The sequence below is a fragment of the Calonectris borealis genome, chromosome 4 (assembly GCF_964195595.1).
Source record: "Calonectris borealis chromosome 4, bCalBor7.hap1.2, whole genome shotgun sequence".
NCBI classification, from domain to species: domain Eukaryota; kingdom Metazoa; phylum Chordata; class Aves; order Procellariiformes; family Procellariidae; genus Calonectris; species Calonectris borealis.
The window spans coordinates 79,853,211-79,876,548 of NC_134315.1; the positions used below are offsets into that span (position 1 = coordinate 79,853,211).

At 37.8% G+C, this 23,338-nt stretch overlaps 1 protein-coding gene across 3 annotated transcripts in view; it reads left to right on the plus strand.

Annotated features, from left to right (window-relative positions):
• SEC24D (SEC24 homolog D, COPII component) overlaps nucleotides 1-23,338 on the plus strand; it is a 58,214-nt gene that overhangs the window by 9,992 nt on the left and 24,884 nt on the right. For all 3 annotated transcript variants that reach the window (XM_075150268.1, XM_075150267.1, XM_075150269.1), the window contains 4 exons: nucleotides 608-877; nucleotides 1,666-1,787; nucleotides 5,332-5,443; nucleotides 6,036-6,163. In XM_075150268.1, coding sequence (XP_075006369.1) covers nucleotides 608-877; nucleotides 1,666-1,787; nucleotides 5,332-5,443; nucleotides 6,036-6,163 — 632 coding nt within the window. The remainder of the gene's footprint in view (nucleotides 1-607; nucleotides 878-1,665; nucleotides 1,788-5,331; nucleotides 5,444-6,035; nucleotides 6,164-23,338) is intronic.

A 23,338-nucleotide genomic window follows, 5' to 3' on the forward strand; every position in this document is an offset into this window, starting at 1 on the left:
ACCCCCTATTTCCAGGGTCCTCTTAATTCTAATAGGAATCTGGATCTTATAAACAACAAACTATTAATCACCAATGTGTACAAAATAATTCCCACGTTTCATCTTTTAGCATCAAAACCAGAAGATGGTTGTAAACTAGATAAAAGGAGTGGATTTATCTTCCATCGAACCTGTCATGGTGAAATGCAAATAAGAGACTAACAAAAACATGCCACATAAGCGAAATTGATTATTAAGTAAAAAGAATGTTGTTTCACATTATGAAATTAAATATTATTTCAAAAGCAAATAGTGATTTATGTATATTCTAATCAAGAATTGTCAAAGGCTGACTTCCCTCTCTCTTTCCCCACCCACCCCAGCTGCAGGGCTTTGTTGAAAACAGAGCCAAAAGAAATAAAATTGAATGTCTGAATCAGTTCAGACTTAAACTATGAGGTCAGATTTGTTATGTGAACAGGCATTCAGAATCCCCGTAATGCAGCATTGTCAGTATGGGATACAATATTGCCTATATGTCGTAAATCTTTTGAGCAAAGATAGAACACCTTCACAAAGAGTTAGTAGGTTATCATTTTTGACTCGGCTGACATTGTTTCTTGCTCAGGTCCTGGCGCTACTCCGAGCTCTCGCATGTCTTCTGGGCATGTGGCATCTTTTCAGGGTCCACAACTACCACCACCAACCCAGCAGCCAATCGCTTTACCACCTGGATCTCAGGTTCCTCCACCAGCAAATAATGTTAATGGCCTTTGTGCTCAACCGTCATTGCCTCCTATGGCCACACAAGATGGAATCCCTGGTCCTGTCCCGCCAAATCCTAACTTGCAACAGCTTTCAGGACAGCCTCCAGGGCCTGGATATCATCCTCAGCAAGGTAAGGAAGGATGTTTGTTATGTAATTGAAAACAAAACACACGTGGAGAATCACTGGTGGAACTGCAACCATTCACGGTTGATGTTCTGCTGACTTGGAAAAATGAACATTTAATCCTCTCTTTGTGGAATAGAAAGATTTGCATTGTCAGAAGGGACATTCAAGGCAGGCTATGCTTTTGCTCAAAAGTCTGTTGAGACTGTAACTAGAAAAAGGAGATTAATTTGGATCAGGAACAGAGTTATTTGGTTAGTAATGGGTAAAGGCACAACATACTACAGAAAGGAGTTTTTCTTATACTCTGTAAAGGCATAGGTTGCTCTCTTGCAGTACTCTCTGTCATAAGCAGCTTTCAAAAATGTTTTGCTGCAGCAATAAAAATTTGTAACTGAATACAATTATTTCACCTGACATAGGTAAGTAAAACAGTTATTTTGACAACTAAAAATCCAGCTAACTAGACCAGTTTGCATTGACTGGTGTTAGGGGAGAGATTCTCACTAATGTAATGGCCTGGTTTGAGTAGCTGTGATAATCTCTACTAACCATCCTACTTGACATACACCTGAAAACTTTGGAGCCAAAGTTGTCACACCTAGTCTTATGCTTACCTTTAAAACACAGACTACATGAGCCAAAGTAATCCATTTCTTTTACTTGCTGAAAACAGAAGGGAAGGAGAAGTTGCATTTAGCTGAGTAAGAATTAATTGTTTGGCAAAAGTTGATGTTAAAAATTGATAACAAAACTTAAATACTTTAAATGAATTTGTATTTGTAACTCTGCAGCAAACTATGGTCCTCAGATGGCAGGATCTCAACTGTCTTATCCTGGTGCTTTTCCTGGGGGTCCGGCACAGCTCCCAAGTCTACAGCAGAAGAAGCTTGATCCTGACTCTATTCCAAGCCCAGTAAGTAATATGGCACTAATTTTTTATAAAAGTAAATTTCTGCTGCATTTAAGGTAAAGGAATGACAATGCTAATATTCTATTTATTTTAGTTGGTGGGTTTTCTTGTAACATAAAATTGCACTTACATGGCTTGGTTCACAAGATACGTTCCAATTTTTGCAGTTTCTTAATTACATGCAATTTTGTACTCTGTGCTGTCAGTTTTGGATAAATTAGTGCATAACATTAGTTTTAGTACCTAAGAGGCTTTATAACTTTATCTAACATGGGACATACCCATGACTCCGGATACTTTAATAGGAATTCTCAACAGGATTCTTAGTATGACAGTGAGCAGTACTGAAGGATTGCTCGCATTCACTGCAGCAAATCACCTTTCCTTTTCACTCCGGAAAGTTTGAAGGCTGAAGCTTAGTAACAGGTAGACACCTAAAGCAGGATTTGTGCAGAATACAGGTATGTGAACTCTAAAACTGCAATCCTGGAAATACTGAGAAGTCCCATGCTCAAAAACCAATCAGCATTTGATTTCAGGAGTTGTTCAGGCAACTAGAATTATTTGCCTGACCATCCTTCCAGTTGTTGCAGCCTTGTAAGGATTTCAGTAGCTTGCAATATACTTAATGCTCAAGCTTCATACAGATTGAAGAGGCTCAGCTGTTGAAGCACACCCAAACATGCACTGGTGGGACAGTGTCTCTTCTTAGCATGGTGTTAGAGAAAGAGAAAACAAGGTTATGGTTGTGTCCGTCTTTCTTAAATAAAGTAGTCTAATTGTTACCCAAAGGAATAGCTAGTCACATGCAGGCTGCATTTAACTTCTTTATTGAGAACAGCTGATTGAAATAGAGGGAGAAAATGTGCTGAACTTATGGGGAAAACACATTGTGATGCACACGCTTATACTGGTTCTGGCAATCATCCGGATCAAAAGGTCCTCAGAGAGTCGGGATTCTTGAAGCAGGCTGTGTCCTGCAGCTTTGACCTATTTAAAAAAATGTATTAACCACCACACTGTAAGCTAGTCTGGGTGGAGGAATCTTCCACTTCTCTGCTGAGGCAGTATTGCTGTATTTGTGGAAAGAATTTGTGTTCCACTGAGATGAGGTAAAAGCCTGATACTGTCTAGTAGGGAGCAGCCCTGCTTCCTTAAATTGAGATGTTCTTTTGTCCTTCTAGAAAAGATTATTTGTTTTATCCTAGTGATGGTTTTGCTGTAAAATCCCCAGAATTTTGGAAAAATGCTTGTTGATAATCACTTAGAGGTTAATGTAACAACTGCAATTACCTCTGTTAAAGGCATTTTTCAAGTTAAATGTAACTGAAAAAAGTGTAAAAAAAAAAAAACCACTAAAGTGAATGTCTGTATAATTAACAAATGCTCTTAATAGGTCAATCATTCCTAGTGTTTCAGTATTGTGCTTTTTATTTAAGGAGGATAAAATGGTCTTGTCTAATTAAAAAAAAAAAAAAAGCAGGGGGGAGAGGGGAGAAGGAGGTATGGCATGAAAGCATGGACTGATGTCTTGTTTCAATTACACATGTAGAATAAACAGCCTTGACTATGACAGCGATGTTAAAATAGGTTAAAAGGTTTGTTTAAGCAGCACAGAGAGGATCAAAATGACATGTTTAAAAGAAACATGATCTGGGTCAACGTCTGTGAAGGGCAAAAAGCTAATTCAGAATGAGGAATAAGTATGACCATGTGTATTTCTCTTGTTATATTTACATTATATAATTACAGTAGTGTTGCCAGATAAATTTACTTCTTATCTGTAGCCATTGTTGATTTACATTATTCTTACATATGTTAGGGGTTGATACGTGCTCTGACAACATTTATGAAAACTAGCATCTGGGCTTTGTCAACAATTATTTCCAAGAACAATGATATATTTAGGTCAGTTAACTGCAGAATACCATGGTACATTGATCCTTTGCAGAGCTAAGTCTGAAAGTGGTTTGCTTTCTTCAGCCAGTGAACCATTTTAGAGCAAAGCCTTTTTCCGTCTAATGCAAGAGTTAGCAATAAGTATACAAGCCAAGGAGGCAGGGAAAAGTAATCAAGCAGAAGATATAACAAGCTGTCTGAGGAATGTATTGTATATTTAAATTGGAATACAAAAACTTTATTGGAAAAAAAAAAAGTTACAGGCCCCAGATTATTTCCAGTGTGTTAGGAAATACCTCTTGGACAATGATCAATAGACTCTATGAGGCTAATTTTGTTTTTCTTCACTGTTTGCTTTCCAACAGAGGCTTCTGAACTTCCCTAGCTGTTATTAGAAATTCATGTGCAGTGTAAAGATGCAATTCCATGGCAAAGCCGGTTTCAGAAATTCCCTGTCTCATTCTTCTTGCCTCTCACAGCTGTTCAGCTACACTCTAGACCAGATTGCTGAAAAGGTAGCTTCTTTGAGAGAAAAGGAGGAATAATGGTATAATCTCAGTGATCTGGTTTATCATGTGGAACAAAACACAGCTTTATATAACTTCAGTTATATCCTGAAAAGTATCAAACTTAAACAGGGGTGAGGGACTGTGCAGGAGTGGCAGGGGTGGAAGTGAATGGGAAAGGATTTGTTCAGTAGTAAAGCCAGCTTCATGAGCGTTTCATGACATTACATTGTAAATTGCTATAAACTAGGCTTCAACCAGAGTAGATCTGTACATGATCAGAGCTGCCTCATTTTAATAAAAGTTTTCTGTGATTGCTCTCCTCTACTTTCTTTCTAGGAGGAAGCTCACAACATGGTAGTCTGACCTAGAGAATGAAAACCCTGAGCTCCAGTGTTGAAATACTACCTAACGGCCAACAAGGCTTTTCTCAGGAGTTTAAATTGCTGCTTTCTAAATGGCAGTGCTGGAATATAGGTCAGCTAGGAAGGTGATCTACTACGTAGATTATTGTTTATCTCTTAACCACCCTGTGCGTGGAGCCTAGTCAGGAGAAATGAGGGCTAACCCCTCCCACCATTGCAATCTGATCAATTACCTGTACATTCATTTGTGAAGAATGGCAGCTGGCACAACTATGGTCATACAAAAGATAACCTGGTATACGTGGCATCTGAGTGCGGTGATGCAACGTTGCACTTCAGTTTCAACTGGGAGAATGGAAGGCCAGATTCAGTAACACGGGCTTATTTACACCATCACTCTCCTCAATTTGCTGGCTAGGCTCTCTTGAAAAGGTCTGTCCTCCTAGCAGTCAATATACTTACTCTAAAAAAATCATTTATTCGGTGTATCACTGAATATACTTCAATGTATATAGGTCTTATCCACCCCAACATGTAGTGTTACCCCTGAGTTCCAACAGGCAACTGCAGTTGTAAATGAGTTATACTGCTCAGCTGTGTGTATAGTTTTCTAGTTGTTAAGAGTGCCAGAAGCCTGTATTGTGATAGGTTTATGGCACCTCTGTATAAGACAATGTCAGTAGTGTTACTTGGTGTAGATGTTAGCATAACTGTTTATGAATGTAACTGAATGCATGGCTTACCTTTCTCATACTGTTCTTGCTTCTTATTCATCAGATTCAAGTAATTGAAAATGATAAGGCTTCTAGGGGAGGACAGATCTATGCTACAAACACAAGAGGACAGGTTCCTCCTCTTGTCACCACAGACTGCGTAATCCAAGACCAAGGTAACTGTCCTTGTTACTGATCTGGGAGTCTTTCTAGGTGAAATCAAATATAATTTTAAAAAAAAAAAGAAAGACTAAATTCTCAAATTTCTCATCTGTAAATGATGCTTCTCACTTTAAATTGGACATGAAACTGGAAACTCCGCTTTAAGAAAAAAAAAAAAGGGGGGGGGTGGGTGGGGAGAAGTGGGAGTTGAATTCTTACACCTTGGGTTAACACCTCTTCTACCCTTCCTGACCTTTAAAATAATATGAATAGTTACGACAACTTTTCTTTTTAACTTAAAAGTTTTCAAGGTTTTAAATTTCAAGTTGAAAATCCTTTTTGGATTCTTCTGAAATTTTAAAAGATATGTTTAAATCTCTGCTTTAAACTCAAGCAGCAGGAAAAAATTTACCCACAGGGGGCAATGGGCTGACATATAAAGAGGAGAGATGGGCAGAAGCTTGTATGGGAGGGGAAAAAAGCATGTATTTAACTTGGCATATTCACTTGTTGCTTTATGTTGTTATTTTGATTTTTCTGGTTAGTGTTTGGGATAGGCGGGTTCTTTTTAACAGCCTTTCATTCTCCCTATGTTGGGTATTCTAGGCCACGCCAGCCCTCGCTATATCCGATGTACTACCTACTGCTTCCCATCATCTTCAGATATGGCCAAACAGGCTCGCATTCCACTGGCAGCTGTCATCCAGCCTTTTGCTATTGTTCCACCAAATGAGGTAAGGGCTAACTGAATATTAGTCCTATGTGGTTTTGTCTCCTAAATATTACAGACTTGTTCTTCTCTGGTTGGTTTGGGGGTGAGGGTGTTTTACCTCTGACTGTGAAGGAGTAAGACAGCAGAGAGATGGCTATGAGATGCATTTGAGTCATGATGCAACTTCAAGGGATAAAAATCTGTGTTTAGAAAAGGTACAAGAGTGACAACCGTGTGATCTGAACCACTGGGTTCCTTGTATTCCCCCAACTGCCTCTAGTTTATACCAGCTTTGTCAGTTGCTCACTCTGCTGGAACTCCATAGGTATAGGCAAAGACATTAAAAGAGGACGACCACAAACTGTATCCAGTTAATTTTAAGATGTGGACAGTTACATTCAAAGAATGACATTTTTCCATTTAGTTCTTTACAAAATAATCTCATTTCACAATAGACTGAGAAGATAATGGTATTTTCTGCTTGGATGAGCTGAGTCATAGAAGACAACTGTAACCACCCATTTTTGGCACTCATTTGGAGACACTAACCTAGTCAATTCCTTTTCTCACATTACCATCTCTAATAGCCTTTCATATTCCAAACATATCCCTAGTTCTTCTGCAAAGTATTTCTGCAGTTTGGCAGTATTCTGTGGTCTTAAGACAGTTACCCAGATTTCCTGGCATCCCAAAGGATTTTATCAGTAGCAGGGATAAAACCAGTTTTCAAGTACAGTATTTAGCCGCATCATCTTTCTTGTTCTTCAGCTCCTGCCTCGTCCATTGCACAGCTTCTAAATTCTGCAACAAAGGTCTGCAAAATGCATTTCCTTTTCATGTGCTGCACTAATTTACTTTCAGAGTGCTGTTTGCTGGGAAGAAAACAGGGATTTCGTGAAAGTTGTAGTATGTGATTGTATCTTCAAAAACTCATAAAATGCATGCACAGAAAAGCCTAATTAAAATTGCAAAGACTTTCAGCGCTTGGTTTTGTGGTCTTTAATTTTTCTTTAACTTTGTTTTATTAGTTGTAAATTCTTAGGGTTTTTTTGAAAAATATGTTGGAAAAAAACAGATGTTGTTCTTTATCAGGATGGATAACTTCCAATGCAACAGACCTCTGTAGTTTGTATTAAGAGTATTATTTTAGCAGCGTAGTATGTAGTTATCTTCTCTGTGGTCCACAGGGAAATAGGATGTATTACTTATGGTTCTGCAGATCCTGAATCTCACCATTTGTCCGCTAGACAGTAATTTGGGGTTTCATTCCAGTTCTTGAGGGGAATGTGCAGACTTGGCTTGTTGCCCCCCTGCATTTTCTCCTAGATGAAACTCCTGTTGTTGCTTTTCCACCCCTTCGCTTTACCAACCAACCTTTACTCTTTACTACCCTTTATCCCAGTTTCTGTGCCCAGGTGGCACTTACTGATTCTGCTTTCATGTTGGCTCCATTTGTGCATCTTTCACTTTCAGCCATTTATGTCCCCCGTGCATGGCTTCCCTGTCTCCTGCATAGCGTTTGGATAGGGTGATCAATGAGTTGCTAAAATCTAAATCTCTTCTGTATACATCAGTTAGCAGTGTGTACAAACACTTGAACTTGGCCAAGTTCAGGAGAGTTTTCCCAGGGTTGGCAAAAAGATGTACTCAGTGACCCACCCGTTCTGAGTTGTTAGTGCTCTCAAGCTGTTGGAAAGGTCAGTAGAATTCATTAATCTGTAAAGAGCAGTGTATTTTTCCCTAGCCTCTTTCTTGGAAGAGGGTAAAAAAACTGAAAAATGTCTCTCAAAATTGGCAAAAGTCCAGCGTGGAAAATTTTAGTCTGAACAATTATAACTTGGTAAAGTTATAAGAACTGAAGAGATGGTGTTACAGTAGGAAGCGCTGGGCAGTCTTAGCTGAGGCAGTTTTTCCGAGGCTTGCCTGTGCCCTTTGTCTTCACTGCTGCTGCCAAAATAACATCTTGCTCTTAACATGTTCTAATAAAAATGGTCTTCCATATGGGATTTATAACGACTTTAATTCTGAAAAGCCACTTAATTTGAAAGAACTGAGCTTTTTATAGAGGTAAAATATATTCAGGGGCTTATGTGTGTTTCTGAATTTCCTAGTATGGTGCATTCTGCCTGGAACTAGTGACTGCAAGGCACAGAATGTTCTTCGTTTCAGACTATCTAGCCTATCTTATGGATAGTGCCTTTTAACAATGCCTACAGGTGATGCTCATCACATGTTACAGGGCTCAGTACAAAGTTGAAATCTCTCTAATCTCTTTATCTCTTGATAAACAGCATGTTGTACATAGTAATGTTTAAAATAAACATTTTTTTTTTAAATAAACATGATTTTTTTCTTCTAGCCTTTTAATGAATGGTTTCCCTTCATTCATCGTTGTTGCAGCTTCAGCTGCAGATACGTCTCTGTTTCTGCTGTTTCTAATACTCTCAGTGTTAGCACCCAGAGAATTTCAGTTCTGTTTCTTTTCAAAGGAGGAGGAAGAAAAGCAATGGCTACAAGGTTTTAGTGGACCATGGATGTGAAATGGCCACAAATGGTTTGTGCAGCTGGTAATATGGTTAGGAACAGCTGAGAAACTGACCTATCTCACTTGAACTGTAAGGACTTCAGCAAATCTACACAGTATACATAATCTATTATGATGCATATTACATAGATATGCCTTTCTGTGTTAGTAAAGCCATATTTAAAAAGCTGTGGGCTATCAGGGTCATTCAAGTGACTAATAGACTTGTGAGTGTTCCATAAATATTATTCTTAATTAATTGGTATTTTGCTTTGATCGTTACTTATAGTTGAGGATGAATTTAAAATAGTATATAAAATATATTTGCATTTTCAGTGGTCTGTTGCCATAGAATTCATGTATGTCTTTTTTTTTTTTTCTATGCCATTACGGTACTAAGACAGTTAGAAACAAAGGAAAAATCTTACCCTGCTCCCATTTCCAAATAATATGAGAATTCAGTGCAGTTTTCAGATGGCTTGTTCTTCCTTTCTGGAAGCCAATCCTGAGTGTGGATTTTGATTCATTGACAGGATTGGGTTTTGCATTGATGAAGCATTATGTTGTGTCCAGGTGACCTAAATGATATCAAGAGAACTGCGGATTGTATTTTCTCCTATCCATGCTTTGTTTGGCACTGTGTAATCTGAACTGCAGCAAAAATTTAGTAAAAGAGCAATGAAATAGCTAAGTCTACTGACACTGATAGAATTAGATATGTGTATGAGAGGGAGAGCACAATTGTACAGACCTTATTTTCTTAATTGAATACATTCACCATTTTGGTGGATGAATTGTAAATGGTGTTACATGTTGGTACCAGTTGGAGGGTTGTGCACGCTGATTAGTGTCTGTTGCCGAGTTTACATTTTGACCATCAGAGCGAAGTGTTGAGCTCTTCTTGGCTGTGAAGGCAGCGGGAAGGAGTGCCTGAGAGATTCTTCATCTGAAGTAACTGGATAGGAGGTAGTAGGAAAAGGTAATTGGGGTCCTGGAGTTGGCAGAGATGTGTGTGTAATAGAAATGATAGGCATTACTTTGCTGTCAAATCTGTTTTGTTCCTGTTACTCATTGACAAGGAGATCCTATGAGAAATTCTGTTTGGAGTTTACTGTAGCTTGTGCAGGTGAGCAGCATTTTGTTCTGCCAATTAGAGATTTTTCATTTGCCTCTCCTTTCAGATTTTGCTCTGAAGAGTGCTCCGGGTGGCAGAGCCTGGAACACTCCCTGAAGTTTTGGAATTAATGTCTGTAATGAATTTAAAAAAAAAAAAAAAAGCTGTCAATTGCATTCATAGAAACAATAGTCAACTGGAAATTGAGCTTCGAGGATTTGTTTCCTTTGACTAAGAACTCGGGGAGATGGAGATAAAAGATCCTGGGAGCTTTCAAGTAAAAAGTTTAGGTATGGTGACTTAACAGTAGTTTTCTCAGAAATACTCTTCCATTTTGGAGGTCCAACCTGGAAAAAGAGAATTTGAGATTTCAGCATGTCTGAAAAGCAGATTTAAGTTCATTAGTCACTGTGGGTTCTTTAGGGGAAAGTGGAGTATCTACACACAGGGGCTGGTGTCCTTTCTCCAAAAATTAAGTGGGAATGTTAGCATACAAAGTGAATAAATTTTTTTTTTTAACTAAGGTCTGGGAAAAAACTGTCAGGAGCTGAGAAATACATGAACTTGAACAGGGGCATCTTTTGAAGATGTGTACAACAGATATCTCCATTTCCAGTAAAGAATGGGATACAAATTATCCCTGTGGGAGAACATAAGAACACAAAGTAAAATCATCATGGTGCTAGATAAAGATGTTAAATGAAAAGATCTCATGCATGTCTTTGAATAAGTGTAATGTGGTTTCTGGGGGGGGAACCCCAAAACAAACAGGGTTTGCCCCTGGAGTGAGAAAGAACAAATTCAAAATTATAGAAATGTAGTGGAATGAAAAGACGAAGATGCTGTTGCTTTATACCCTGCTAAAAACTCCCCAGGCAGTTGAGACCCAGTGGAGTAATACTGTGTCTGAGAAGTTCCATAGCATCTAGAAGTCTAGTGGAAATTCTGAGTTGAGAGGACACAAGGCCAACATAAGTGAATATAAAGCAAGACATAAAAATGTACCTATACCAGTAAGCTGCAGTATCGGTCTTCACATCCAGAGAGGAAAGCTCAATGCACAACAATTTATAGTTGAAAGAGTAAAAAAGATCTAATGCAGCTAAGATGCAGGATTTCAGGCGCTCACATGTCACCTGGTAAAACTGCACAATGAAAACATTCTAGAGAAGCCATTATCAAAATTTAGATAGTAAAACTGGGCACACTGAAGAAAAGTTGACAAAGGAGGCTTTACTTCAGTAATGTTAAATCACAAGTGAGAATGAATTTAAGACATAAGTAGAGACCATTCAACAGAGATCGTTGTAGAGTTGTGTTTGATATCCCAAGAGCAGCTAAGTTAGCAACACTTGGCATGTAGGCACTGAGCTTCAGAAGAGCAGAGCAAGTGAAATGGATTTGTTCGGAAAAGCCCTCGAGTTGAAAGTTAGAGGGGCAAAATCAATGGAGGGCACACAGTCTCTCAAAGGTTACTACAAAAAACCTCCAGCCAATCTAGAAAATTATAAACTAGTGAACATTACGTGTATGCTATATATCATTTGAAACAAAGGCTGTTAAAACATTCATGCCTTACCACCTGCCCCCCCCAGCGTCTTAACAGCTCTAGACATTTCTGAATCTTATGTTTACCAAGTCCTTATTTATTATTTCTCAAAAATAACAGTTCATTTTCACTCTCCTGATTTGGATGATCTACGGAAAGTATTTGTTATAGATTGAGAATACAGTATCATTGTTTCTGCTAGTTTGGCAGAACTTATTTTTAGTCCACCAGTGCTTTAGCAACAGTCTGTAAAAATAAACTAGCTCTCACAGTTATCATCATAGACCAAGCCCTACATGAATTTGTTTTGGAGATGTATGAATGTTTCCAGAGCCTGAATTAAACCATGTGATCTTGATTTAACATTTAATACTACTTGCTAACAAAAGGTAGTTAAAAGAGTATTTCATGTTGTAAAAGTAAATATAAACAACTCGAAATAATTATCTATAGTTTTAAATATTTAAATATCTAAATTACCTTCATCTTTCCTCCGTAGTAGTTTTGTGCATTCTCTACCATGTTCTTTCCTATTCATTTGAAATTTATTTTTTTTTTAGAAATATTCATTGGTGGGAATTTAATATTTCACTTTTCATTTTCTGCTCGGTTAATTAACTAGTTAAAAGATAAGATTGGAATGGAATTGCTCCTATGGTGTTCATAAGCTGAAAGCCGTTTAACCTTTTCAGGATAGCAAACTTTGATGATGACCAGTGCAGCTGAGCTGTTGGGAAAGCCATGGTTTTTACAGGGATGATAGTATGGTTTCCTAGGTAAAGCTGTAAGGTTAGCAGAAGCTAAAAATTGAGTGAAATTAATAAGTAGCACATGATGCAATGTTATAAATATTTTTTTTTGTTTCAAGAACAAAATCAAGTACCAGACTGCGAATTTTGTTTTAGACCCCAAGTCTACTCCTTTGAGTTTTAAATAAGTCATTCAAATGTTAAATAAACATGAAGAATTAGGGAAATCTCCACACTCTTGCAATCTACCCTGGGCTCAGTGGGGACTCTGGTTCTGCTATCCATATTCTGTAGCTGGTAAGAAGGGCGAGCAGGCTGTAGCTTTAGTTTGAAGCATATTTTTATATAGACACATGCATTTATTAGTGCTTATGTGCTTATGTAGAACTTTGGTTTGAGGAGAGTGAGAAATGCTTAGTTTGCAGGCAATATGAAATGATTCCAACTAAACATCTTACTGACTGCTCCTTTCTATTAGGGATGTGTTAAAAAGCACAGACTGCAGAACAGATCCTTGAGGTGTTTGCTGATAACATTTTACCCACTGTAAAAAGCCGTCATTTTTATTTTACCCTTTGATTTCTCTCTTTTATTTGCTTACTTATTGACAGTAGGCCCTTCCCCCATTTTGCATGAGAACTTAGCTAATTTAAGCTAATTAAATTAGCTTAGCTAATTTTTGATGAGGGATTCTATCAAAAGACTTTTTTCAAAAGGAATACGTTATATCAACTAGGTCATGCTTATCTGCATGGTGACTGACTTGACAGAACTCAGTGGATCTATACATAATGACATCCCTCTGCAAGAGCCACATCAGTTCTTCCTCTGTATATCCTATTTATCTGTGTGTCTTTTTATGTTCTTCTCCATTGTAGTATCTACCAATTTGCTTTCTGTGGAAGTAGGACTTGCTGGTCTGTAGCTCTGGGATCACCCAGAAGTTCTTTGTAAAGTTTCTTTTTGTATTGCTGCCTTCTTTCCTTTTGGGCGCTGAAGCTTATGTAAGCAATTGGTTTTATGTACAGTTCAGCAGCTTCACATTGTGAAAATTTTTAGACAGGAATTGCATGGTTAGACAGTAAAGTTGTCCATACTACTAGTAAGCTTTTTTAATTGCTTATGTAAGCAATTGGTTTTATGTACAGTTCAGCAATTTTACACTGTGAGTCTTTTTAGACAGGAATTGCATGGTTAGACAGTAAAATTGTCCATACTACTGGTAAGCTTTTTTTAAACTATCAAAAGATGATAGTTTTAAGAAAACTTTCTGAACAAAAGGTTCTGAAAGAGAGATTGGTGACAGTTTTGCCCTGCTGTCTGTTTTGAAATGTCTCACTCTTTTCAATGTTGGCTTGTAACTTTGTAATCCCGATATGTACTTGAGACTTGATGTAAGTGAGATTCATCTTCATATTCACAACTGCTGGAAATGAAATGTCAGAGCTTATTGAATGTTTAATGACCATTTTCCTTTGTGTAGACTTCATATGACCCTTTGTATCTAGGTTATTAAAAATTGCTTCATGTCTGTTGACAATACTGGACTTCTCTCCAGTGTAGGTAACAAAAGCTTCCTCCTTTCGAATTAGTACTCCACAGCAAAAACAGCAGTTGTTGACCAGTGAGGAGATAATATTTTGCTATCTCTGAATTGTAAGTGGGACAGATTATTTGCATGCTCAGCAGTTCTGGTCTCTGGATTGTCCAAGATCCAGCAGAGAATGATTTTGTCAATGTCTTTGGGGCATGCTGTCAAAGTAATCTGTGCTAGTTGTCATGTTTTTCTAAAACACGGTGAGAGTAGAAGCCCTGCACATGTGATAAAACTTAATAGTTAGGACACTTAGTCTGACGACATTGAAACGCTTTTTCACCCTCCAGGAAAGAGGCGCTGACCACCAAGCTATTTGCCAGTCTGTACAGAAGAGTTCATTGCCTCTGTTTAAACTTCCACAGATGGAAGTCAGTGGACCAGAAAGAGAGCGCAGGCACCAATACCACATTGTAGATGACAACTAGGCCAGTTAGTTTCAGGATAGGGCCATGCTACCAGACATTCCTCCTTGTTCTTAGGACTGCCTTGGTATTTTTACAACCAATCCATTGTTGAGATATTTGGAACAATCAATCCATATAGAGACTGTCCAGGTAGCATAAACTTGTATCCTGAACTCATTGCTGTATACCACGCTGGTAACTGTGAGCCTAAGCACTACTATTTCTTCCATTTTCCAGATATTAAAATAAAGCAAGTTCCAAAGCATCCTTGTTGATGCCTTCATTTGGGAGAGAACTGTGAGATTCTGGTCTGAGTCTACCTGGACTATGGAGCAGGATGGGTGTTTGACAATCTTTGTTGCTCTGTCAATGCTATTTTATTTTAATTTTTTTGACTAGCTAGCGCCAGGTTAATGTCTGGGGTTTTTGCATAGCTCCTCTGGGGTGCCTGACTCTCCCATGCATGGTATGGAGAGCCCAGAACTCTCAAGCATCTCAAGGTACCTCACCCAGAAAGGTTTATATCACTCTGGAGGCCAGCGCCCGTGAGCTAGGTTTCGCAATGCCTAATTTAGAGGTGCATAAATCCTGTATTAGATGAGGCTTTCTTTATGGAGTATGCCCTGTGCTAGTCTGCATTTGGTAGTAAAGCATTTGGAATTGGATTGCTTCCCAAGACTTCATCATCAAGGAGAAAGTTTTTTGTTAGCCTATTGGGCTGTAACTTCGCTCTGTAAGTAGAATGAACTTTCAGAGCCAAATTTAGGAAAGACTTCGGCAGCAGAGCTTTTCCTAATTCAAGTAAATTTCCTGATTTAGTTTTTTCTGCTTTCTGTTTTTAGTGTACATTTTAAAATACCCTTGAAGTCTACTTTTTAAAATATTTCTGTAGTATGTTACTTCATGCACCATTGTTGTTATGGTAAGGTAATTCTGAGAGAGATGGGGATAGTGACTTGAAATTTGACATTTATATAAACCTTATTTATATTATAATCAGAGATTCTGATTAATTTTTTACAAATTTGAAATTTAGACTGGGGAAATGCCTTTCTAAAGATGTTGTAATTATTTTCTGATAAGTTGGAGACTGTTATTCAGAATGGTAATGGCAGAAGAAAAACCTAAGTAACAGTAAATATAGAAGGGAAATAAAAAGTAACATTCATATCCACTTAGCTGGCCAACAGCATTAATAATTTGTTTTGCCAACAAAAATGACACTCAAGTAAAAATTTACTTTGGCTATCGCTAGATACCTCTAACTCAAAATAGCTGTTTGAGTGGCATCTGCCGTTCTGCAGTTGCATTTTCCTCTACGGACTGCACGTTGCTGTCCTGAAATGGTGTTTGTCTCCTCTTATGCACTGACCGCAGTTGATCATAGCAACAGCAGTAAATTAAACATTATAAGACTGTGCAAGCTCTAACCTTAAGCTGTCAGGGATGTTACTCAGTTACCTTGGAAACTTCACAGAGTCGGAACATGCTGGCATTTAGCAAGTTCAGGAGGAAAAGTTTATGTTTTGCTTTTTAAACTGAAGTTGTTACTGCATTTTCAGTTTATACATATTTTACTTATCTGTGCATATTGTATTTTGGATGCAACCATGTAAAGTGTGTAATTACATAGAAAAAATGTTTTTTGAAATTGAATAGGAAGCTGATGTTGGGGGGGGTTGTGGTTTTGTTTTGGTTTTTTTTTGTATCAAACAAACGTTGCACGTGCTTACATCTAGGGTCTAATCATAGCAGGCTCTAATGCTGTCCTGAAGAAAAATAAGAGAGACTAAGCCTTTGTATACAGAATGTCCCTTCATTAATTCTGTGGGACGGGAAGCTCCTGTTCTTGTGGGACAGGAAATAGGTGGAGTGGGCTGCTTTTTCATATGGTGTTTAACAGAATTAGGTAATCCATGTTTGCTAAATAGAGGCATAGATTACCTAGATTACCTCCTCAGCCCTAGAGTAAAGGAGCAATAGAACAGGTCTGTGCCCTTCACAGGATTGCTTAGCTCGTAACTCGGTTCGGCACAGCCCCTTACTTGTGATATTCAGCTATAGCTCAGTGTTAATAAAAGAGAGGAGAGTAGTTGCATACAAACATTATTAATGTTTGGAGGTTCTGGAGTCTGCTTGAAGCATCCCAGCTATCATAGTAGTGAAAGTATTCATGGAAGAGAGACTTGGAGTATGAACATTCCTACCTAATGTGGTATTTTTAAAGTAATAGCTAGTTTTGCTATTGACCTTCAAAACTAATGTCGTAGAAAGGACTTGACTTTTAAAAAGGGTATTAAACTCATCCCAAATATCCTTGCTTTAGAGGTGAAGATATTCAGTGCTGCTTTTTGTTCACAAAAATTCTCCGTATACTTTCTAAGTACTCCTGTGGCAATTGGCTCGTATAGTTGGCTTGTGAATGCAGCACGACACTTTAAGTACACCCAGTTCTTTCTGATTTCAGTGGAAATAAATTAATTAGCCTTAGAGGCATGTTTACTAATAAATGTTTAACAAGAAGACCTGCAGATAAGCAGAACTATTTTATCCACCTCCAATTAAAACACTCTCAAACTTGTCTATGCTTTTTTTTTTCTAAGTAAAGTTTCTTTCTTTTGATATGTTTGGCTGCGCAAAACTAGGAGCAAGAGAGTTCCTATTGTAGAAAGTTCTCAGGAATGCAAACATGAGTAGTCAGTTTAAAAAGTCACAGTAATGCCTTCTAACAAAAGAGAAACAACTCCAGGTTTTTGAGAAGGAAAGAAGCCCTCCTTTCATCAGACTTTCATGCATGATCTTAAGTTCAGTAATTGCTTTTCTCTCAAATGCTGAAAAATATTTTATATATATGTATATACATACACACACACACACATATATATACACACACACATCTGTCTATCCACCTATATATGTGTGTGTGTATGTATAAAAAGAAAAAAACCCACATATTTGGTGTCTAAAGTTGACGATAGCCCGCCCAGCAGGCCAGAATGGTCCTGAAATCCAAAGTTAGGTTTTGGTTTTGTTCTTGCTACAAAGACATGAATAACATTGATAATGTTCTTCTGATGCAGAATTTCATCTAGGAGAAGTGTTGCTTCAGAGATCACTATGCTACATTTAGATTTATTTACAAACTTAAATATTTGTTCCCTAAACTTAGAGCTGCATGTTCCACGAGTACTATTTGGAGTCTCACTTGGTTGGCTATCCTGAGGATATTCTAGAGTATGTTAGAAATGGTCACAACTGTTTGCATTAAATGGTCTTTGACCTTCTAAAACAGAATTGATATGCCAATTTACCCATTGTCTTTGTATGTTATAGGCTGTGCCTGTACTTTAAACTGTGATGTTAGATTTATCATTTATTTAGCAGTCTTGAAAAATTTTATGTGAGGGTAAATTAACATCGATGTGACCATACAGCACATGTAAGAGACTGGGCCTGTCAAGAAGTCGTGGGTAGTAATAGTATTTGGAGCCCAAATTCTCTCTGCTATTTTGAAGATCCTCTAGAGCTCTCCTGCAGTGATCTGCAAAAAATAAAAATGATGCCTGAATGAGGTGTCTTGAAGAGTTTTATTTACTTCCGTAAAATATATTGCTAAATGTCTTTTTTGTTCTGTGCTGAATGAACTTCAAGCTAGATTGAGAACAAATCACTGAAAATCAAACTTCTGATTTTATTGCGAAACTCCTGTGATCAATAAAGCTAGACCACCTCCCTTGTAATTATTACTTACTGTTTCTGTAGAGAAGCTTCCTAAAACTTGCCTGTCTTATATTTCAATGGTTTTAGAGCTAGTGTGACAATAATACCTAAAAATCTCAGACAAGCACTGCAGTACTGGACCATCTGTGATACTGATATGTAGGAAGCGGAGCTGTGGATTAGTACAGGCATGAACCCGAGTCCTCTCATGTGATTTAACGTGTGCATATCGCTCTCAGTGGTGCTAACAGGAAGCAGCGGGGAGGGGACCGACATGACGACGACAACACTGTCCTAGGGTAGTTTTGTCTGTTTCTTACACCTTCCCTTGTTCTCTTCTTGTGTATGTGCCTCTGCAGCAGCTCCCACTCTTGCTAGGATGAGTATAGACTGGACTGAGGCAGGTCTTGCTTGAGATATGATTGTTTTAAAGTGCTAACATTTTGAAAGTCTGTTGTTCAGCACAGTTTCTTGATTATCCAATTTCACGCTCCTGCTTATATCATCAGTTAATCCTGGCTGCTGACCTTCACTTGAGATACAGCGTGTCTCTACATCCAAATAACAGTCAGCACTTCAAAGCTGAGAAGTGCTGGAGAGTGCTGACTTGTTAACGCTTGGTATTCCTGGCCTGGGATCATGACCGGGAGAATTTGTGGTCCCTCTCTTAAGCATGGATAATAAACCTTTTTCCTTTTTTTGTCTTTTTTTTTCCCCTCCCCCTTCTATCACCTGTATGATATGGAAGTTCTGAAGAAGTAAGCTAACTAATTTTGGTGTTTCTTTACATCAAAATTTTATCATTACTACATGTATTTTCCCCCCATCCTCAAACTTTTAAAAATCCTTCTCATGTTGAATAGAGTAGCCTGTATTTACATTCCTCACGCTGCCAACTCTACTCAGTTGCAATACTGCCCTTAAAAAGGGAATGCTGAGTAAGGATTTCAAGGATAGTCTGAGGTATGATCCACTGAAATCAGTAACTAGCTTTCTGTTTATTTTAGTACACACTGGATCGTATCCCATGTGCAGTGTCAACTTGAAATTCACCTACAGTATTTTTTGCACTGCCGTGTATGCAGGTGAATGTTCAGCCTGGGTCTGGAGGGGTTTTGAGCAAGAAGGTTTGAACATACTTCTTGCGTTTTTATGTGGTGCGTAAAAAATGAGGTTAGAGCCAAGAGATACTGCATTGCGTGGTTGATGCTTTAGCCGTGCTGTAGGTATGCAAACAAACAAGGAAATAGGTGAAAAAGCACTGTGTTATGGAAATACTTGAACCTGCTGTGAACCCTGCGGAGGAGATAGTCCCAACTGGCTTGAGTCATCGGCTGAGGAGCCTGATAGTATTCAACATCTAAAAACGAAGAGTAGGCAAAATAATTTCTGTCTTCAGAGGGAATGGCTTTTGATAAAAGACAGTAGGAACATCACAAAGGGAAATGCTTTCTTGACATTTTAATGCGAATCAGTAAAGCAACTCAAAACGAAGGGATTATTTGTAGACTGGTTAATCTTTCTCAAAAGCAATCTATGGTGATATAATAAAAGAAAACAAAGCCCTTCAACAGTCCTAGGAAACAGAGACAGTTTCGTTCATGACCTAGGTTTTTTTCCAAAAACATCAGTGTTGCATTTCAAAATTCTCTTTAATTATCCAGAGGACGTTTTCCTCATCTGTTTACTATACTAATTAAACACAAGATTTACTTGGAGCAGTGGTACCACACTTGGCTAGCAGCCTTCTCCTCTATTCATTAGAAAGTTATATTGTATAGTATATCTTAAAATTCTCATATGAATATTTTAATAATTAGATTTGCATCAATGTCCGTGTGAATAATAACTCTAGAAACACCGCCTTTCTGAATTTGTTGTCCTGGCAAACTTCACAGCTTGTCTGTTTAATGAGCTGTCTGGATTGAATAGTTGGCAGTTTTGTGTCTTTTTTTCTGTTAATCAGACATGCAAATACAGTGTTTAGTGTTTGCTGTACATCAGAAGTATAAAACATTTTATCTGCTGTAGTACTGCTGATCATGGAGTATAATATTAAGGAACTGACATATTGCAGGTCATCAGGAGTTACGTATCTGTGCAGCTCTCCAAACCTGTAAGATACTCTTCCTTTTGAAAGAAATAGCCCTCATCTAAACACGTCCTGAAATCTTAGATCCCCTAAATCTGGGGTTTTCATGGGGTGTGCTTTCAGAATCGTTTGCCCCTGAGATAATTTGCAGTTGAAAAGGCAACTTGTCATGTGTAATATACAATGGTACATTGTGTAGAGTGACCCTCCATGTCTTCCATCGGTAATGTTCTTCCAAAGTATATAGAAGAACTGATGGCGAGATCCTCTTCTTGTGGGGATGAATAAGGGTGTGATAGAGACACTGATCTAACTGAAAACTACACTCATGGAAAGAGTTTTTGTGTTCCTCTCGGATGTAGCCAGACTTCGCAAGTTCTGTGGGCCTCTTTTCAGTACAATAGCATTCCTGTTGTTTCAGTGCTGGGGTGTTAAATGCACCTAAATGATGGTGGAGTCAAACTAAGGGCAAAAACGTAGCTCCTAATGTAGACTTGTCACTGTACTGATATGGTCTGTGTCAAGGAGTGGATAGGAATCCACCTTGGCTGTGGTAGGTAGGAAAAGGCAAAGACGAGGTGCGGTGTCCATCACATGTGGAGATTTGTCTTGCAGCCCATCTACAAAATGTTTTCTTGCAGCCCAGTCTATATGTCAGTCTGGCAATGAAAACAAATGCTGTACATATTTTATTCTGTTATGTGATAAATGGCTAGTTGTCTTCAGTGTTTGCGTATGCCTGTCTTGTTCTCCAGAGGCTGTCTCTCTCTTACGATTTTTCTCATTAAAAGGCGTTCGCCTTTCCAGAGATGTGCCATGACGATCTTGAGCTTCATCACAGTCTTTACTCCTACACTTACAATTTCCAGCTGTGGCCCCAGTCCTGCAATATGAATACGGTGATACTTTGCAGGCATCGCAGGGAACCCTCAGGAGTGGGTCAGGACTTCATTTTTATAGCAAGCAATAGTAATTCAGCTTTCTCAGACTTTAAAGCGCAGGTTACAGTCCCTTTGGAAATTTTTATGGATGTATTTAATCTTGGAGCTGTGCCACCAATGTCTATCTATTGCTTTGTGATATTGTTCTGACTCCTGAGAGATGCTCTTGCTGAAATATTTCCAAAATAAAACTCTGCTATCCCAGCTATATTTGGACTAATAGAGGGATAACTTATGGTTTATCAGATCGGCTTTCAGGACTTGCACTCCAGCGGGGCCCTGAGGTTCCAGAGAAGGGAAAGTTTAAGCAGGTCTGTTCCAGCATTTCCCACCTCTTCTGCCCAATCCTCCTTTGCTTTAACCTAAAACTATAATATTCTGCCTCCTACCACAACTGATTCTTTCTGCCTCTCTACTCTTTTGGCTTACATAAAAAGAATCCCTTTTATGCATCCCATTCAGATTTAGGCTACCAAGTATTAGTTTAGTCATTGGTTTTCAGAAATACTTATATTTTGATAGTGCTGGAACACCAACAATCAATACCTAAGTGTTTCCTTTTTGTGAGGTCTGTCTCTGTTCTCCATTAGGTGGTCCAAATAGGCAAATTGGACTAAGGGTTGTGAAGAAATGAGGGGGAAGAGAGGTGTAACACCATAACAAGTCCACAAGTATAGCAAATGTCCAAACAGTTATGGTAGATATCTAACTTGACTCACTTATTATTGGTAGAGATTTAAGAAAGGAGAGGAGAGGAAGAAAATGCTAATACTTTATGGGTAGAAAGGCAAAAGAGAAAAAAGTATTGCGTTTGTTTAGAACAAACAAACAAAACAAAAAAAAGTATTTTTAAAATTTTATCTTATTCCCCTGCTCCTATGAGAGTTTGCCACTGACTTCCATGGGACCATAAACAGATCTCTGCTTTATCTTCTGGTATACAGTGACATCTACAGAGAGTGGAGCACATCAAACAAGACTTTCCCATTTAGTACCATGTCTTTTTTATGACTGTTTTATGTATTCATTATTTTAAAGTTATTGCTTTATTTTATGCTTTTTAATGTATATACAGTATTATTTATCTCTGTATGTTCCCATGGAGATCTACCGATTTTTTTTAAAAAGTTGCTTCACCCTGACAGAAGTTATTTTGACAGTTGAAAATGCAATAGCAGTTTACACACCCAAACAGAAATTACTTTCTCTTGATGGGTAGAATGTCTAGTCTTATGGTGTAATGCCCTGGAAGATTTCAGCTTTTTTGAGGTAAAGTTTCTTTCACAACTGTGTTGTTCACATCAAGAAGTGGGTTTTTGATGCTTTCGGTCTGAGTGCTTATTCTGAATTATCATGCAAATAGATTTTTCATTAGAAGTGTTCAGTATTGAGATAATGTTTTAAATTATTTAAAGAAAATACTAAAATGTAAATGCCATTTAATTTCAAAAAATTCCAAATGAATAAATCAATAAAGGTACATATAGGGCTTTTTTCCAGGCTTTTTCTTTGTTAGACAAAATCCGTAATTTTATTGCATGCATTTTTGGTTGATTTTGCTTCATTGATTTTTTTTTTTTTCCTTAAATTTTTTTTTTTTTTTAACTTTCTGCAAGCTTATTAGGAAGAAAAAATAGCTAGCTTCTGCAGTATGATTTTACTGTGTTTCATCCTTTATTTCTCTGGGCAAGACAAAACAGAATCCAGCCTAGTATATGTTTATTCACATTGCCTGTGAATACTATTTTCTTAAGACTTGAGCACATGTTTTAACCTCATGCACTGGACATAGTCTCAGTAACCTCAAGACAACCATTTAATGCATAAAGTTAAACGTGCATGTAAATCTTTGCCAACATAACCCTTAGGCTACTGAGGCTCTAACCCCACATTTTAAAAAGGACTTTGTAATAAGTAATTTTTTTTTAAAGACGCTTAAAGGGAGGGAAGAACTAAAATTTCCACTCCAAATATGAAAAGACAAGGAAAAAAACCATTATTTTTATTTTTACTGTCTTTAAAAAGGTAATTTATTAAGTATGTATAAAAGCGTAGACACCTAGGCTCTGAACTTCATGGCATTTATTTTTTGATTGTTCTTGTTCATGCTTTTTATGTAAAGGTCTTAATTTTGGTATTTCAAAATACTGTCATTTGGGGGTAATTTTTCTTTGCTCTTGGATAACATTAAATGTATCAAAACAAGGTTTAAAATCACTAAATCAGCATGTATAAATGCATCAGGAGTTGTTTTAGTCTTTTTTTTTTTTCCCTACCAGGTCAGATACTATAATAATAATTAACTGCAAACCAGATCCAGGCCTCATTAAACTAATACAGCAGAATGATAATCAGAAAATTGCCAACTAAGGAACAAAACCCAGAAGTTTTAAAACTTATTAAGCGATTGTGGCTGATGAGCAGGTTTTATAGCCAAGGCTTTCATGTCTGAAAAATGACCCTGATAGTTTGCCAGCTGACATTATTGGTTAATTTGTGTTAAACTC